Source organism: Microtus pennsylvanicus, chromosome 1 (genome assembly GCF_037038515.1).
Source record: "Microtus pennsylvanicus isolate mMicPen1 chromosome 1, mMicPen1.hap1, whole genome shotgun sequence".
Classification (NCBI taxonomy): domain Eukaryota; kingdom Metazoa; phylum Chordata; class Mammalia; order Rodentia; family Cricetidae; genus Microtus; species Microtus pennsylvanicus.
This window is the reverse complement of record NC_134579.1, coordinates 135,915,346-135,932,592: the sequence shown is the minus strand read 5'-3', so window position 1 is coordinate 135,932,592 and position 17,247 is coordinate 135,915,346. Positions and strand designations below refer to the sequence as shown.

General features: G+C 48.4%; 1 protein-coding gene across 6 annotated transcripts in view; it reads right to left on the bottom strand.

Annotated features, from left to right (window-relative positions):
- Positions 1 to 16,810, bottom strand: part of Actn4 (actinin alpha 4) — a 65,796-nt gene extending 48,986 nt beyond the window's left edge. For 3 of the 6 annotated variants that reach the window (XM_075986811.1, XM_075986776.1, XM_075986793.1), the window contains exon 1: positions 16,484 to 16,810. In XM_075986811.1, the coding sequence (XP_075842926.1) occupies positions 16,484 to 16,645 (162 nt within the window). In that variant the 5' untranslated portion in view covers positions 16,646 to 16,810. The remainder of the gene's footprint in view (positions 1 to 16,483) is intronic. The other 3 variants (XM_075986820.1, XM_075986803.1, XM_075986785.1) reach the window with 3 other exon arrangements.
- Between the last annotated feature and the right edge of the window lie 437 nt (positions 16,811 to 17,247).

Sequence of the window (17,247 nt, the reverse complement as noted above, 5' to 3'; positions counted from 1 at the left end):
TTGCTTTTGGGGGGGATAGGGGCTAAGTTGAGGAATGGCATCAGGAAGTGACCCCAGGAAAAGGGAGGCTGGGAGGAAGGAGGAAAGGAGATGAGCAACAGGCGTGAGAAGTTTCTCACTGGGGGAAAAGGTTGGTGGGGGTGGGGGGCACACAGTTCTACTAAAGTCCTCTAGAGTTACTTGCTTAGGGTTGATACCTGGGCATAAGCTCCTGTGTGCCTCCTGGCCCTGTGTGCCAGCCTTTTGGGCAGTTACTTGGGGTGTTATCAGTGGGAAGCCTTCCTGTTTCAACATCCCTTAGACGCTATTACTGTAAGGGAGTGCGGTGGGGGCTGGCTTCTAACCTGAGGTCATAGTATTTCTATTCATTTATTTGTTGTAGAGAAAGGGGACAGGAGGACCTGGGGAAGAGACTCTCAGTAGACAGCACACTTGGCAAGCTGCACGGGCCATGGAGGAGTCTTGCTGAGACTGTCTGTGGTTCATCCAGACATAAAACTGCTAAGGACCTGAAAGTCTGAAACAAGCAGCCACCTCCCAGACAATGAGGCCCAGATGAACAGAGGACAGGGAAAGGACGAGACTGTGTCACTTGCAGTCCAGTGCGCATTCCCACTTGATGGAGGGTATTCATTTGAAGTTGCTATTAGGGTTTAGGCTCTAGAGCTCTCTGGGGGACAACTGAAAGGAAAGGGGGTGATGCTGGGTTTTCCACTGTTTTGCACATTGCAACAGCACTTTCAATCCCTTTGCAGAGGAGGCCAGAACAGCAGACACCTATTTACCCCGTTTCCTCCTCAGGATCCAGCCCTGAGGTAAAGGGTTAAGCAGCAAGAGAGTAGCAGGAGTGGGTGTGGAGTCCAGATCTGACTTCTTCCAAGAAGGGCTCTGAGCAGTACCCTCCCACCTACATCTTTCACTGCCTCCTGCATGGAGGCTAGGATGAGTGTGGACTGGGGTGTGAGAAGGGCCCTCGGTTCACCTCAAAGCTGCCTCCCAGAATGCAAATGCTGCAGGGTCAGGAGACAGCTTGAATCCAGGTGCCACCTGAGCTGCCTCTTATGTCTAGCGGGGAACAGGGAGTTATCAACTAACATCCCCACAGGAGCCTGGGTCCATTCAATAAATCTTCTTAGTGAGCCTTGTACTAAGGACAACAACCCCTTTCCCCACACACCTCTGCCTCACTCCTGGCTCCTCATGAAAGAGTACTTCACAACTTAGGCCCCAGGAATTTCTTTCAAAATGGGGGCTAAACAATAGTATCTCCAACTACAAGCATTTTTAATAGAATTGTCACCTCCCTAACTTCCCTGCCTTTCATGAAGGGGAGAAGTAGTACCATAAAGAGTGTTAGGCAGCTTCGACCAGATGCCTCAACAGGTAGAAAAAGAAACAGAAACTGGCTATGTGGAACAGCCTCCAATCCACCCTCTGGACCTGATGACACCAGCTACGGAGACTATCTCAAAGCAGGTGGCACTTGCCAGCTTCCCCACCCCTGCTGGATTGCTCTATAACAAACCTACTAAGCCCAGGTAGAGGAGGAGAATGAGACAGTGCTAATGGATAGCTGCAGCCTCCCTCCTTGCTTGGGTGGAGTAGAAGATACTCGGACAAAGGGGCAGCTAGTGACACTGGCCTTATTTCACACTGGGCCAGAACATAGCCTAAAGATGTCAGTTTATGAAAGCTCAAAGGTACCTCAGTACCTCATCACAAGTTTGACCATGAGCAACTGAATGAGTCTTTTTTTCCGGGGGGGGGGGGGGGGATATCAAGACAGGGTTTCTCTATAGAGCCCAGGCTATCCTGGAACTCTCTCTGTAGACCACGTTGGCCTTGAACTCAGAGATCCACCTGCCTCTGCCTCCTGAGTACCACTGCCCGGCTCCCGGTTTTGTTTTTAATTTTTCTGAGATAGTGTTTTATGTAATCCAAGCTCACTATAGTGACCTCACTATGAAGCTGAGGATGACCTTGAATTTCTACTAAATATTACTAAACACCAGGATTACACGTGTTCAATATCTTGCCTGGTTTCGCTAAAACCTATAAAGAGTGACTGCTACAAGTTTGAAGCCAGCCCAACTACACAGCGAATTCCACAATAAGTTTAGGCTAGCCACCTATGACACTATATATGTAAAAAGAAGACCCCACATGGACTTAAATTCAGAGCCTAGGGTCTTGCTAATCAGAAGGTTCTAAACACAGCTGAGCTAAAGCAAGCATGCCACTGCTCCCCTCACACCTGGAGCTCCCCAAAAGACAATGTTCATCAGGAGAAGCACTGTTTGAAAGAGGCCGCTATGCAGGAGGGACCCTCTAACATTTGTCCCAAGAATTTGCCCAAAGTTGTGGTACAGCCCCCACCTCTGTACACTCACCTCCTTTATGAACGTTTCCATGACTGACCCCACCTGCCCTTAGTCACCCCTTTCCTTTCCCAGGACACGGCTAGGATGCTGTGGGCTTGTCGGTGTGCGGTTAAATAGCCTTCTGCGGTCTCATGTAGCTTTGCTCTCTCCCCAGCGCTGTGAGCTCCTCGAGAGCATGGACTGGGTCTCCAGTTTCTCTCATAACCCAAAGGCTCTGCACGGAGCTCCACTCACCAGAGAGGCCCAGCAAGGGCTGTTGTTTGGTACTGCCGGTCATGTTTCTACCTGAGTGCTGGACTCCAGGGCCCACAAAGCCCCAACTCAAGTTACACAAGAGGCTGGTTGGCTATAAAATGCAGATGTACTCTACAGTCACTGGTCCCTCTTTTTGTTACCTAAGCGGCCACTTTCAAAAAGCCTTCCTTCACAATACAATGGAAACACAGCTTTCACGGAAAAACAACAACAACAACAACTTTTCTACCTGGAGCAGGCTCAGCCGAGCATAAATGTATAAGTCACCCACCATGGAAGCTGTAGCTGCAGTCTACACTAGGGGAACACACAACGGACTCTGACACACTTGCCATATCCTTTTTGCCCACTCTGAATCAATTTTCTCAAGAGGAAATTTTATTTTCACATTTGAAGGGATGAAAATAAACCCCCTTCTCTCCACACACACCTACTCTCCCAGACAACTACTAAAAGATTTAACAAGTCACATGGTACTCTGCCAACAGAACAGGAACCGCACCATCTTCTTTCTGCCTGAAGCAGCTGCTGCCTAGGCCACCAAGACACCTTCAGACTGGAGCACTCCTTTGGCTTCTGTTGACAAGATGTTTGCTGTAGGATTTCTCCAGAGGGCAGGATGAATCCAAGCCCATGCTCAGAGTACCCAGGACTTGCCTTCTCCCTCTGGTAACAGTGTGCTTACCAAGCTCTGTCTCTGCTCTTCCTCCAGAGTAAAAGTCACACAACCAGTCAGACAAGCTGGACCTTTAAACAGGGCCTTCTGCTGGCTTCCAACAGCACGCGGAGAGTGGAGTTGCTGAGATGGAATCACCCAAGTCTGTCTCTTGTGAATTAAGGAGCCCTAGTGCCAGCTGACCAGAGGAAAGTAGGAGATGTGGAGTGGGGGAAAGAGGGTTTACAGAGAAGACCTAGAAGAGCTCTCTTAAAGACTCCAGCTGGGCGGTGGTAGTGCACACCTTTGATCCCAGCACTTGGGAGGCAGAGGCAGGTGGATCTCAGTGAGTTCGAGGCCAGCCTGATCTACAGAGCCAGTTCCAGGACAGCCAGAATTGTTACAAAGAGAAACTCTGTCTCAAAAAAAAAAAAAAAAGAAAAGAAAAGAAAAAAGAAAAACGAAAAACAAAACAAAATCCCATGCAAGATAGGTAAAGTGTTACCAAGCTTGATGACCTGATCCCCAGAATCCAGGAGTGGGGGGAGGGGTGATTTCCAGAACAGCCAGGGCTACATAGAGAATCCCTGCTTCGCCCCCCACCCCCACCCCAAATCAAGCCTTCTGACAGGACACTGTGACTTATACCTGATTCCTAGCAGTTGAGAGGTGGAGGCCAAGAGTAGATGACATAGTAAGACCCTGACTCAAAAAGCCAATAGTGGTAACAACAAAAAAAGGCTGAAGACTAAGGGCGGAAAAGACGTCTTGTGGCATCTCACCAGGTATAAATGCCTCTTGATGGGAAGGGGGTTGGACCTGTCCACATGGTAGAAGTTAGGTACAGAGAGTCCCACTACAAAGCAAATGAGCACACAGTGCTGTAAAACTCCAGACTCCAAAGTCACCCAGGACTTAATCAGACACAGGTGCCTACTGCAGAGATAATTGAAGCCTTTGTTAGCTTTACTGCTATGCAGTTTGGGGGTTCCCACTTCAGAAGTCAGTTCTGGTTTGGCTTGTCCAGGGAGTTGGGGAGGAAAAGGCTGCAATGCTCAAATTCTGGCTCCCACCTACCTTCTCAGTACTTCAGGACAAAGGTCTGACAAAGGCCTTCCTCCTCTCCTGGGGACTTCCCACTGTAGGGAACCGCCAAAATGCCCTCTTCAGAGACCTTCCTCCCAGTCTCCAGCAAAAGCAGCACCAGTCCTTACCAACCTCCTCCAGAGCTATTCCCAATCTCTAGTTGACAGTAGTTAGTAACAAGAGCATAACACAGGGAGTAGACACCTTCGCTCAACACTGGGCTACACCAGACTTAGACCTTCATGGATGCCTTCCTTAATTTGTTATGTTGTTTGTTTGAGCTAAACACAATAAATTTCATTTCTTTTTGAGACAGTCTCTCTTAACCTGGGCTGGCCTTGAACTTATGGTTCTTCTGCCTCCAACTCCTCAGCGTCTGAATTAAAGATTTATGTTGCTCAGCCAAACCCCTGGGTCCATTGCTGCGCATGTGCTGTGAGGACTGTCATGAGAATAAAACCTACTGCAGAGAACTGTGTGTAATCAGTCCACAGTGCACCAAGGTAGAATGTTAGTGCACAATGTGTGCGTAGTTATGTGTGTATCTGTGCTAACCTATGCGGCACAGATGGAGGCCTGAGGCTGATGCCATGCAGACCTCTTCAACTTCTTCTCTGCCTGTTTTTCTGAGTTTTGGGGGGCGTTTGTTTTTCGAGTCAGGGTTTCTCTGGAGCCTGTCCTGGAACTCACTCTGTAGACCAGGCTGGCCTCAAACTCAGAGATCTGCCTGCCCCTGCCTCTCCAGTACTTGGATTAAAGGCGTGCACCATCATTGCCTGGCTTTGCAGATTGTGTGTATGTGTGTGTACACCATGTGCCTCTGAGTGCCCAGAGGACAGAAGAGGGTGTGTTGAATTCCATGGAACTGGATTACTGCTAAGAGGGTGCTGGGAATGGTACCCTGGTCCTCAGCTAGAGAAGTACACACTCTTAGCCACCAAGCAAGCCATCTCTCCAGACTTATTTTTGAGACAGGGTCTCTCACTGAGCCTGGAACTCATGGATTTGATTACACCTGCTGGTCAGTAAGACCCTAGAACTGTCTGTCTCCCTGTGCATGTGTGCCTATGGTTACAGACTCATATTACCATGGCTGGCTTATAGCTATGTGCTAGGGACCCTAAGTCAGGTTCTCATGCTTGTACAGCAAACACTTTGCTCGCTGACCCACAGACCCCAGGCCCTCACCTTCTTTATTTACACACATGTAGAACCTTTCTTTCTCCACCAACCTCCAATACGATTAAGGACATATAGAAGGAGATGGAAAATGGCCTGTATGTGGTCTTCTGACTTCCTTAGTGGCCACAGACCAATCCCAAAACAGTCCCTAAAGGCCCTGGACTCTTGACAAAACTGAACCCATTAGAATCTGAACTGCTATTCCTCAGAAATCTCATGTTTCAACTATGCTTGGAATGCTTGATAGGAACAGGCATTTATTTTTAGGCAAGAAAGTTGTCTCCTAAAACCCTACTGAACAGGCCGTATTTGGCAAAGACTGCCTTGAGCTTGTTTATCAAAAAGGCCCAAAAATTTCAAGTGGAAGGTAGCTGTTTAGGGAATATCAGTGACCTGTGGGTTTTCTATCCTTATGGCCAAAGCTTGCTTCCTGTTGAGTTTTGGGGATGCTCCTGTGTGGCAGCAGAAGCCAAGTGTCTTTTCTACACCTTCCTCAATTTTGAACCAAGATCCATTAACCAATCACCTAGAAACTGTCCAGTTCTCAATGGACTGAACTTCTTTCCATCAGCGGGCCCACGCCCATCATAGTTACAAAAGCTGGGCACATGGGGGGAGGGGGGTAGGAGAGTGGAGGAGGGGCGATGTGTGTGAGGAGGGGGAGGGAAATGGGAAACAGGGAGGAGGCGGAAATTTTTTTTTTGCAACAACTAAAAAAATAAAATAAACAAACAAACAAACAAAAAAAAGCTGGGCATGGTGGCCTATAATCCCAGCACATGGAAGGATGATACAGAAGAACTGTCAAGAGTTAGAGGCCAGTGTGGACTATGTAGTAACTGATCAGTCAGGGTTTTATACAAGATCCTTTCTCAAAGTGAGGAGGAGACGCTGGCACGCTAGAGATGTGGCACAGTGGTCGTCTGCAGAACATTCATGAGAACCTGGATTTAATCTTGTGTGCGTGTGCGTTTTAGGAAGTGGCCAAGGCAGGTGTGTGGGGTGTGTTGTGGGGGAGGGTAGCACACAAGGGTAGCACACATCTTTAATTCCAAACACTTTGAAAGCAGGGGCAGGCAGATCTCAGTTCTTTGTTAGCCTGGTCCACATAGCAAATTCCAGACGAGTTAGTACTACACAGTGAGACCCTGTCTAGAAAGGGACAAAGAGTGGCTAAAAAGGCTCTCTCTTCACTGCTGTAGGTATTTCCTGACCACCCCACCAAGAGCCACGGGGCTGAACGACTAAAGCCAACATCTAAAGCCAACATCTCTGAGAAAGACATTTTGATACAGGCCATTCTGTTTTACAGAAAGTCAAATCTACCACAGTCTTGGCAGCACAACTCAAATAAAAAAAAAAAAAAAAGTAACTGCCTCAGAATCCTGGTGATGTTTACTGTCTGGACACCTTCCAGGACTTGAAAATCTGAATCATGACTGGTTCACAGACAGCCTGTAAGAAGGGCCAATTCATCAGACTGCCCTTGAACCAGCCTGGCAAGTCACTGCTCCCAGACATTTTGAATTTTGAAACTGGGCTTACTTCATAGGCCCAAACTAAAAGATCATTTTAAGTCTTAAAGTTAAAAAAAGAAAGGGAAGGGGAAAAAATCCGAGCCTTCCCAAAGTAAGCCAGAGCAGAGCTGCTCGGTATTCAGTCTCATCAGGAGCTTAATGAGCTGAGCATCAGAAAGGAAAGGGGGGGAAGGGCATTCTCAGATATGGAGTTTTTCTTTTTTTATAACAGTGCTCTTTATTTTCTCTTTGAGTTTGATGGGAACTTTAAGTTTTTAATTTGTGTTTGTGAAAGCAGGCTGGGGTGGGGATAGCTCAGGGGTAGAGCAGTTGCCTAACACAGGTGAGGTCCTGGGTTCGACTTGCAGCACTGAAATAACAAAAGGCCACATAGCTGAAATTCCAACTCTAAATGCAGACCCTGCAGTGGCTACAAAGCCACCAGCTGCTGTGTGCACACCCCTTATCAACAAAGTAGGCGGTCCAACTTCTCTTCTTGTCAGGGAACAGAGCCATTCAAGCCCCTACTGGGCACGGGCACTGTGCAAGGCATGTGGCATTTTCCTGTGAGATATACCACCTGGTATATCTTTCTGCCCAGGCCCCTGGGTTGGGTACAGCACTCTCCCAAATAGTAAGCAAACAGGTTACCATGGCGAGAGCAATTAAATACCCTCTATTCACACCAGACTCAGTCAGACAAGAGTGCTAATATGCTTAACGTGCTCATTTTACACACACAGAATGACACTGACTGAAGCTAGTTTCCAGCACCGCCTTTGGCCTACAGTGATCAAAGGCTTGTCATTCCTGAGCAGAGGCACCACAACTCCTCTTCCTGCCTGTGACACCCCCTCAAGCAACCCTGCCGGCCCTGCTTGCCATAGCTGGATGCTGAATCACTTTTGCAAGCTTCCTTCCATGATGTTGTCTAACCTCAAATTGGCTTCCTCTAGCATGGTGGGGAGTGAGGGACACATTTCACTGGTTGCTGTCCCTCACTCCACTGTTGGAAACATTTGAAAGTTGAACTCTAGAGAAACTGCACCTTGTGTATGTGGGACTGGTTGCCTATGAACCACCCACTCAGAAAGAAAACCCACTAGAAAGTCAGCGACAGACATCACTCAGCCCCACACCTTTGAGGGGAAAACTTTAAAAAGCATAAAACAAACCACAATGTCGCCTTTCTTTCTGTCTGCAGCAAAGACACAAATGCTATTGTACTATGGTGTTCCAGCACCCATTCAGTCATTGCGACACCATCACAAGGATATTTCCCAGGATGACTTCACTGTTCCACGGGGCAGGAACTGCCATTTCCAACCACGACTGCCCCACGTCTGTGGTTCTACTAGAAGACAAAGAATCTGTTCTGCTCCGATATTTGGAAGAAAAAACATTTTGGTAAGTCTTTCTTAACTCCACAGGAGAACACAGTTCTCTTCTAGACGGGACAGCAGTATGTTCTACTTGTTGCAGTGACCAGGATTCCAGCAGGTAGATCTAAGAAAACTGGGGCCTTGAAGAGAAGCTACGTGTGGAGCAAGTGACAACTCACATTCTTTTTTTTAATTAAACACACACAATTTTCTTTTCTTTCTTTTTTTTTTTTGATTTTTCAAGATAGGATTTCACTGTGTAACAACCCTAGTTGTCCTAGAACTAGCTTTGTAGACTAGCCTGGCCTCAAACTCAGAGATCTGCCTGTCTCTGCCTCCCAAGTGCTGGGATCAAAGGTGTGCCGTGCCCACCACTGCCCGATTAATTTATTTTTATTTTATGTGCATTGGTATTTTGCCTGCATGTATGAGAGTGTTAGAAACCCTGGAATTGAAGTTACAGACCAGTTGTGAGCTGCCATGTGGGTGCTGGGAATTCAACCTGGATCCTCTCAAAGAGCAGCCAGTGCTCCTAACCACTGAGTCACTGTTACAACCCCCAGACAACTCACTTTTTTTTTTTTTTTTTGCTTTTTCGAGACAGGGTTTCTCTGTGGTTTTGGAGCCTGTCCTGGAACTAGCTCTTGTAGACCAGGCTGGTCTCGAACTCACAGAGATCCGCCTGCCTCTGCCTCCCAAGTGCTGGGATTAAAGACAACTCACATTTTTATATTTATAATATGGTCTGTAATCTTAGCACTTGGGAAGCAGATGCAGGCGAATGGCCAGTCTGGGGTCATTCTAATTTATACATCATAATCCTGTCTCAAAAGACCAGAAGGGGACCTAGAGATGGAGTTGTAGCAAATGGCAGAAACTGGGCACGGCAGCGATGCCTCTAATACCAGCACGAGGGAGGGAGGCAGAGATAGGAAAAGTCATCTTCAGCTACATATGGAATTTGAGACAGCCTGGGCTACATCAGAGTCTGCCACAAAAAGAAAAACAGAAAACAAAAATGGGAAGAGGGGAGTTGAGCAAGGATGAATCAAGGATCACCCAATCCTGAGCAAATCTGGTGGGACATTTAAGGGACTGAGTATTCCTATGTTTGTCACTGCTCTGCCCACTTCCGGAAATGTTTCTGGGGTCAGATGAGATAAAATTTTTCCAAAGGTGGCAGGCATACAGGGATGTCCACATCCTCTGTGCAACGTTGAACCACGTGGAGGTTACTCCCTTTACCCAGTTAACCTGGTGACTTCAGAGAAGGTGTCTTGCGCAGGAGTCTTCAATACCTGCTAGCATGTACCCTCTGAACAAAGGGAGCTGACCTTGGACCAGAGTCTCAGGCCGGACCTCGCAGAACCTAACATTCTTTTTCTACGTGATTTTTTTTTTATGGTTTCCTTTATTTAGTGCCAGGGAAACCCAATCTGTCAGACACCACACTGATTTCCCTCTTTTTAAAATAGGGTTTTTAAATGCTTGGGAAAAAGTCCCAAGCATGGTGGTGCACACCGCTAATCCTGGCTCTTAGGAGGCAGAGACAATGGATCTCTGGGAATTCCAAGCCCACTTGGGGCTGCATGGTTAGACCCTGTCTCAAGAAAATTTAAAGTGTCTCATGTAGCCCAGGTTGGCCATAAGCTCAGCATGCAGCTGAGGATGACTTTCAACTCTTTCTCCCTTTGCCTCTGCCTCCCAGTACTGGGATTACAGGCACGCGCCATCACTTCCAGTTTTCAATTTATTCTTTATTTTACTTATTTAGGTTTTCAAGACAGGGTTTCTCTGTGTAGCCCTAAAACGCACTCTGTAGACCAGGCTGGCCTCAAACTCAAGAGATCAGCCTGCCTCTGCCTCCCAAGTGCTGGGATAAAGATGTTTGCCACCACCAATCGGCTCAATTTTTTTAAACCCTAAAAAAGTTCAAGTTGACTTTAAAATACTTACTAAGTACATGGGTAAAGATGGATATGGAATTGTTTAGGAGATTGAGATAACTGCAGAGACTATAGGGTCAGTCAGTCTGTACCCCCCCCCCAAACACACACTCCCCAGCTATTGGTTAGGGAATATGTGGGTGGGAAAGGTCCTTCTAAAAACACAGGAGCAAGCACAACAGGTGGTAAGTAGCAAGTCCCTAGTAAGGTCAGTCAGTAGCCTTTCAGGTAACATTCAATACATCATAGCTAAGAAAAAGGCCATGGGTCTCCATCAACCAGCTTCTGAGGACTTTCTGCGGACAATCCAAGTTAATGCCTCTGTTTACAAGAAAGAGAAGAATGTTAAAAAAAAAAAAAACAGCCAAAGGGGGCGGAGTGGGGAGCACAACTTTAAAATAAATGTCTCAGGGACTTTTCTAATCCCAGGGAGATTGCTCCTGGGCTAAAACTCCTCAAGCACTCAGATCAGGGCACCAGGTTCATAGAGATGGCACTTTCTGTCAGAGAGCCCCTCCCTCCCAGACAGTCTGCCCCACCTCCTCTTTAAAAAAAGAGGTTACAACTGAAAAATACTGTTTCTCTTTGACTTGTTGAATTTAGACTCCAGATACCTGGGCAATAGGCTAAAATGTCCCTCGTGAACCTTCTTGAAGTGGTGTTAAGTGCTGTCCTGCCACTTTCCGATACTTTATAACAAAGCTACTCCTCTACACTGCCAACACTGTAACTACATTTCCTTATAACTCTGCTTTGATGTTTCAACCAACTTGAGCTCTCGAACTACCTAGGTAATAAAGACTTCTTTCACTAGTCCAGGGACGATGGCTTTGTATCTGCCTCCATCGCAGCTTTAATAGGTCAGTGTTTCAGTTACCTTATCCACTGAATCGCCAACTTGCTATTATCACTAGCCTCTCATTTCCATGAGAAAGGTAGAGAAAAAAATCTTCAACAAGGTAATGTGAGTGTTCTTATTATTCTGTAAGACTAAACACATAAATAAAGGGGACGGAAGGAAACTGAGGGAGAGGAGCTGAGTGCTGAGAACAGGGACACGGAGAACAAAGGAAACAAGAATAAGCAGGTGGACACTGAGTTGGGACACACAAGCAAGCAGGACCGGGAAATCAGCATCTTGATATTCTGGCTATTCAGACACCTGAATGAGTAAGTGGGACTACAGCAAACGGATGTTGGCTTATTTTCTCCCCTTCAATGTACCAGCAGGAGCAGCAGCAAAACAATTTAAAAAAAAAAAAAAGAGATCTGGTCAAAGGCTTGTGCAATTCCCAGCACACTATAAATCAGATGACAAAAGCCTAGAGTGTTCATCTCAACAGCCTCTCAAATTCCTTGGGCCTTCCCAAACTGATGCTTTTTTGGCTCCCTCCTCCTGGCTGTCATCTGCTAGACAGCACTGCCAGATAACCTGTACTACACACTCACTTAACTTTGGAAAGTTCGCTGTCTGGCCAAAGTTGGCCATGAATTGAGTGTACACGGAAATGGCAAAACTCTCCTTACCTGCTTGTTAGGTTTAGACTTGGAATCTAAGACTAAAGGCCCTGCTCCCCTGTCGGGTGATGAAGTGACTATGTTAGATGCAAGGATGTATTTTAACTGATCTCCCTGCTAGCCTCCCCCTTGGATGGGAAGACAAGTATCACAGCCTCACTTCCTGGTGGGCTTTTTGATGGTTTTTTTTTCTTTTTCTTTAAGACAGGATTTTGTTATGTAGCCCTAACAGAACTGAAACTCTTTGTAGACTGGCCTTGAACTCGTCTATAACCCTCCTGACTCTGCCTCCAGTGCGCGCCACCATGCCCAGCTAGAGTCTTTCTAAATAACCCAGGCTTGCCTTGAATACATTCAGTCACCCAACCTGGCCTCCAACTCTAATGATCCTCCTGCTTCAGCATTCTGAATCCTGGACTCACAAGCATGTGCTGTGATTCTCCTGGGTTGCTTTTGCCCACTAACACTTTCACCCAACTTTCCCTGCAAGGCCAAGCAATTGGCTGCCACTAAATGAGAGCTTTTAGCATGCCTTCTAACTGGAGAATGAGTCAGTTCCGCTGCCAAAGAAGCTCCCAGTTGGTCTCAGAAGCTGGAACCAGAGAGGGTGTTGCAAAAGGTAAAAGGCAACCCCTGGGCCACACCCTAGACTGCCTAGGATTAGTAAAGTGGTAGACGCCACTCCGGGCCACAACCATATCTCAACTCTCAACAAGCCTACCCTTTCAGAAACTTTTTATCTTTTTTCTTGTCTTTATTTTGTTTTATTTTGTGGGGACAGGATTTCTCTGTAGCTTTGGAGCCTGCCCTGGAACTCACTCTTGTAGACCAGACTGACCTGAAACTCACAGAGATCCATCCACTTGCCTTTGCCTCCCAAGTGATGGGATTAAAGGTGTGTGCCACCACTGCCTGGCTTTTTTCTTGTCTTCTGAACTAGGGTCATACCATATTTATTGCCCATGCTGGTAGGCCCTGAACTTGAGATCTGTCTGACTCAAGATCCTGAGTGCTGGGCTTACAGGAGAACACACATTTTCCAGCAGGACGGGAGGAACAGGATGCTGGCTGCTGAGGCACTTCCTCCTCTCTCTTCTCCCAAGAGGGCACACAGCACATATATTCACCCAGATCACATACTTACTCTTGTTTCCAGAGTACAACCCAGTTTGGCTACTTTTTTTGTTGTTGTTAAGTATGTTATTCAATTTCGAAAGCTGCGAAGGAGCTGTTAGTCTTAGCCAGTTCCTTAGAGAGGAACAATCAGAGCAATGGAGCAAAATACCAGATGGCTACTGTGGGGTCTAAAAGAAAAAATGCCGGGGGCTGGCTTACAAAAAAACAAAACACTATCAGAACTTTCAAATAATTAACTCACATTTAATACAGGCTGAGCCAAAGGTCAGGGTCTAACCCTGAGGTCCGTAAACAATGGTGTGCCAGTGAACACTCAAGCTCAGAACAAGGCGTTTCCTCTTTACTGTGAGGAGAGGTTTGGGGGTAACTCTCAAGAGAACTCAGCCTTCCACAGGAGCAGGGGATGTTACTGAAGACATGTGAGGACAGAGGTCTACAGCCACGCAATCCTAAGGATGACCAATACCTGAACGGGACAAACTAGGAAAGGGAACTAAGGACTCTTGATTGCTCAAGGGTTTGCTTATAGGCCTATAGTTCCAAGCTACTCAGGAGAATGAGGCATATGGATCACCTGAGCCCGGGATTCAGGGACGGCCTGAACATAAACCTATAGACTAAAACAGTAATACTAAAACCTTCTTAAATCCTTTTTGTTGTTGTTTGTTGGCGGGGGACCAAGACAGAGTTTCACTGTAGCTTTGGAGCCTGTCCTGTAACTCGTTTTGTAGACCAGGCTGGCCTCAAACTCAAGAGATCCTCCTGCCACTGTTGGGATTAAAGGAAAGGCGTGCTCGACTGCCACCCAACAATATTAGTCCCGTCCATCCAGAGTGTTCATAGCTGCCAAGGAACACCTGCTGCATAACCTCCATACTGATAACGCCTTGGGTATGGAGGCCCCTAGGATTCAGAGCAATGGCTTACAGACACATTCTTGACCTGGGCCAACTCCTGCTTCAGCTGCTGCAGTTACAGAGTTTGAGTGTGTGGACAGGTACGGCCAGGACTGTCACTTTCCTGTCATTCACACTCACAAAGGTTGTACAGGATCATGGGAAAGGCACAGCCACAAAACAAAAGAGGAAAGACCTAGCCATCTTACTGGGGGTTGGGTTGGAGGCTCTTGAAGGAAGGAAAAAAACGCACCTACTGATAGATTCCTTTCCAGACTCCTTCCCCCACTGCACCCGTGCAAGCCAGGGTGCAGAGGTGAAGCAATACTTTTCCCCTAAAGGACAGCTAAGTGTAAATATTTGTTGCAGTTATAAAGCAAGCTCACTAGAGCCAGGCCCTTACAGAGCGCTGAAGCAACTGCAGGCAGAGGACGGTATAAGCCACCCTTGTCTTCCACCTTTCCAGGATGGGAAGGAAGGAACCAGGAAGGAGCAGGTGAGAATGACACGGGCAGCAACGGATTCTGGTGAGTTCTGGTTCCCGCCAGGGCCTGAGTACACACCAGCCTCACCATGTGGGTTCCCTTAAGAGTGGAATAGAAAGACAGAAGCACCAAAGGTTGGTGGAAGATGTGAAAGGAGGGTGCCCTTCTAGCATCTAAGAAAAAAAAGGGGGGTGGAGGGATGGCGGCACACATTTTTTTAAACACTAGAAAAGATCCAAGACATTCTCAAAGGGGATGCTGTGATCCAGTTTCCTTCCAGCTTTCAAAGTCTTTTGGCCACTTTCAATCTTTTCCAATCTGGTATGGCCTCAGGCAATAATTATTGTTGGGGTCCAGACTAGATCTCCCCTTCCTTTCAAAATGTATTCATTCACCAGCTAGCAACACACCCACACCATTAGGTAAAAAGGTGTAAGACACCAACACCACTGCTACCTGCCACCCGTTACGACTGCTCAGAACATTCAAGCTGACATTGGTGATCCAGCCAAAGTTACACTAGGCCCCAGCTCAGGCTGCCCAACTCCCTAGAGTTGCCCCCAGGGAGGTCCGGGAAATGTCACCAAACCGGCTCTCTCCTACATCCTCAGGGTCCCGCTCCCAGCTCCCAAAGTCCAAATTCCTTGCAGATCCCCTTTGCAAAGTCACCAAGAGGACCTTTCTGATCCTCTCCCATTTTACACTTGAGACATTGCCCTAAGAGATTAAGGGTCTTGTCAAAACCACAGTGCCCATCAGAACGTTACAAATCTGGAGAGAAAGTCTAAAACTCTAGAATGCATTAAATCGCTTCTAATTTCAACTACCTCCCACCCTCGTCACACACTCGCAAACCCCCCCACACTCTCACCCACTCAACACACCCTTCTTTAGCTCTGCCTGCAGACATTCACACCCTCTCTTACCAGAGCTCCCCTCTCAACAATTTTAGACCCTGTCCCCATCACCACCCATGGCCTCCTACTCTGACCTCCGTTTTGCCACTATGGCTGCTCTTCTACACTGCCTCCTCACCTCACAGTATCATCAGAAAACACTGCCGAGCAGTCCCTTACCTGACCCCCTTCCCATCCGAAGCCACTACTCTCCCTGAGCACTCATTTCGTCCTTCTTGAACGAAACAACCCCTTTCTCAGGCTCTGTAGAGTCCAGGGCCTTTATAATCACTCTTCCATTTTCCCAAACTAACCTCCTTCCCTCATCCTACATTCCAGCTTTCACTGTCTCCCTCCACTCTCACCCTTACTGGACTACATTTCCCTCGTGTGCTGGAACTCCTTCCTGTTTCACCACCTCACCCTTCTTCAAAGCACCCACAAACACTGTTGGGCCTCTCCATCAATTCCACTTCTTTACCGTCCAACCTTCTCTTCCCAACAGGGCACCCTCTGTAAATCTCACCCCCTTCCCAAATATCTCGTGCCTAGGCCCCGCTGAAAAATAAACAAACCCGATCTTCTCAGACCCCTAGTCCCATCAGACCATCTTACGATCCCTAGCCAGACTCCTTAGCCCCCCTTCTTCACCTTCCCTGATTCTCCATCTCTTCTAGAACTCACATACACACACAAAGGCTTCCGCAATTCCAATCTCTGATTCTCTGACCTCCAGACCATCTCCTCCACCCCGGGGTTCCAAAAATCCCCAAGTACTATCCAGGCTCCCCAATTCCCTTCCCGGACCCCGTTGCTTGCTTGGGCCCTCCCAATCCTTCCTCTAACCCTGCAATTCCGCCTTAAAACCCAGTTCTATTTCAATCGCACGATCATCACCTCAGTTGCCCCAGTTCCCCGCCCAGCCTTCCACAGCCTTCGACAGGTTTCCCGGATCTCATACCTAGCCTCCACTTTTTTTTTCCCCTCCAGACTGCCAACTGCTTCCTCAACCTCTGCTATCCCTCTCCGGGACTCCAAATCCCTTCCCGGTCCCGCCAACTGTTCTCAGGACCCCCCCCCATCCAGCGCCTCCCCGTACCCCCTCCCCCGCAGGACGCCACCCAGCCCGGCCCGCGGGGCCGCGCACCTTGCGCTGCTGCTTCTCCCAGGCCGGGTCCAACAGCAGGTCCCGGTCCCAGTCATCCTCCTGGGCCATGTAGTCGCCCATGCTGCCGCCGCCGCCCGCGCCATTGCCGCCGCTGCTCGGGCCGTATTGGTACGCCTGGTTCGCCGCGTGGTAGTCCACCATACCGCCGCCTCTCGCTAGCCCGCCAGCCGGTCCGCTCCCGCCTCAGCTCCCGCCCCTATGCCGGAGCCTCCGACTCAGCCGTCGCTTCAGCAGCTTTCAGCCCGCCCAAGACTGACGCCTGCGCGCTACGCTCACGACGCCTGCGCACTGAGCCGCCGCCGCCGCCCTCCCGCGCGCGCGCACCTGAGGAGCCGAGCCCGACACCAGACGTTCGGCGCCTGCGCAGAACACACCTCCGGCCGCCCGCCTAGCGTGGGAGCCCAGGCGCCTCTCTCGCGTGAACGCGCGCGTCTGCGGCCCCCCGCCGCGCGCGGCATTCCAGGGTGGGCGGAGCCCAAGTCATGAATGATTCATAAGGCGGGGCTCGTCGTCCGACTTTAACCTGTTTCGGGGTGGAATGTGTTCCCATTCAGCCATTCAGACGTAATCAAAATTTATTGGCTGCCTACTGTGTGCGAAACCCTGTTTTATGCCTCGGCCCTAAAGAAGTCAGAAAAAGCCCCTCATGAAACTATCGTCTAGAATCCCTGCATTGTACATGGGGCCTCTGGTCTCAGGCCGCTGAGACTGAAGGATAGATATAGCATGCTTGGGGCCAGCCT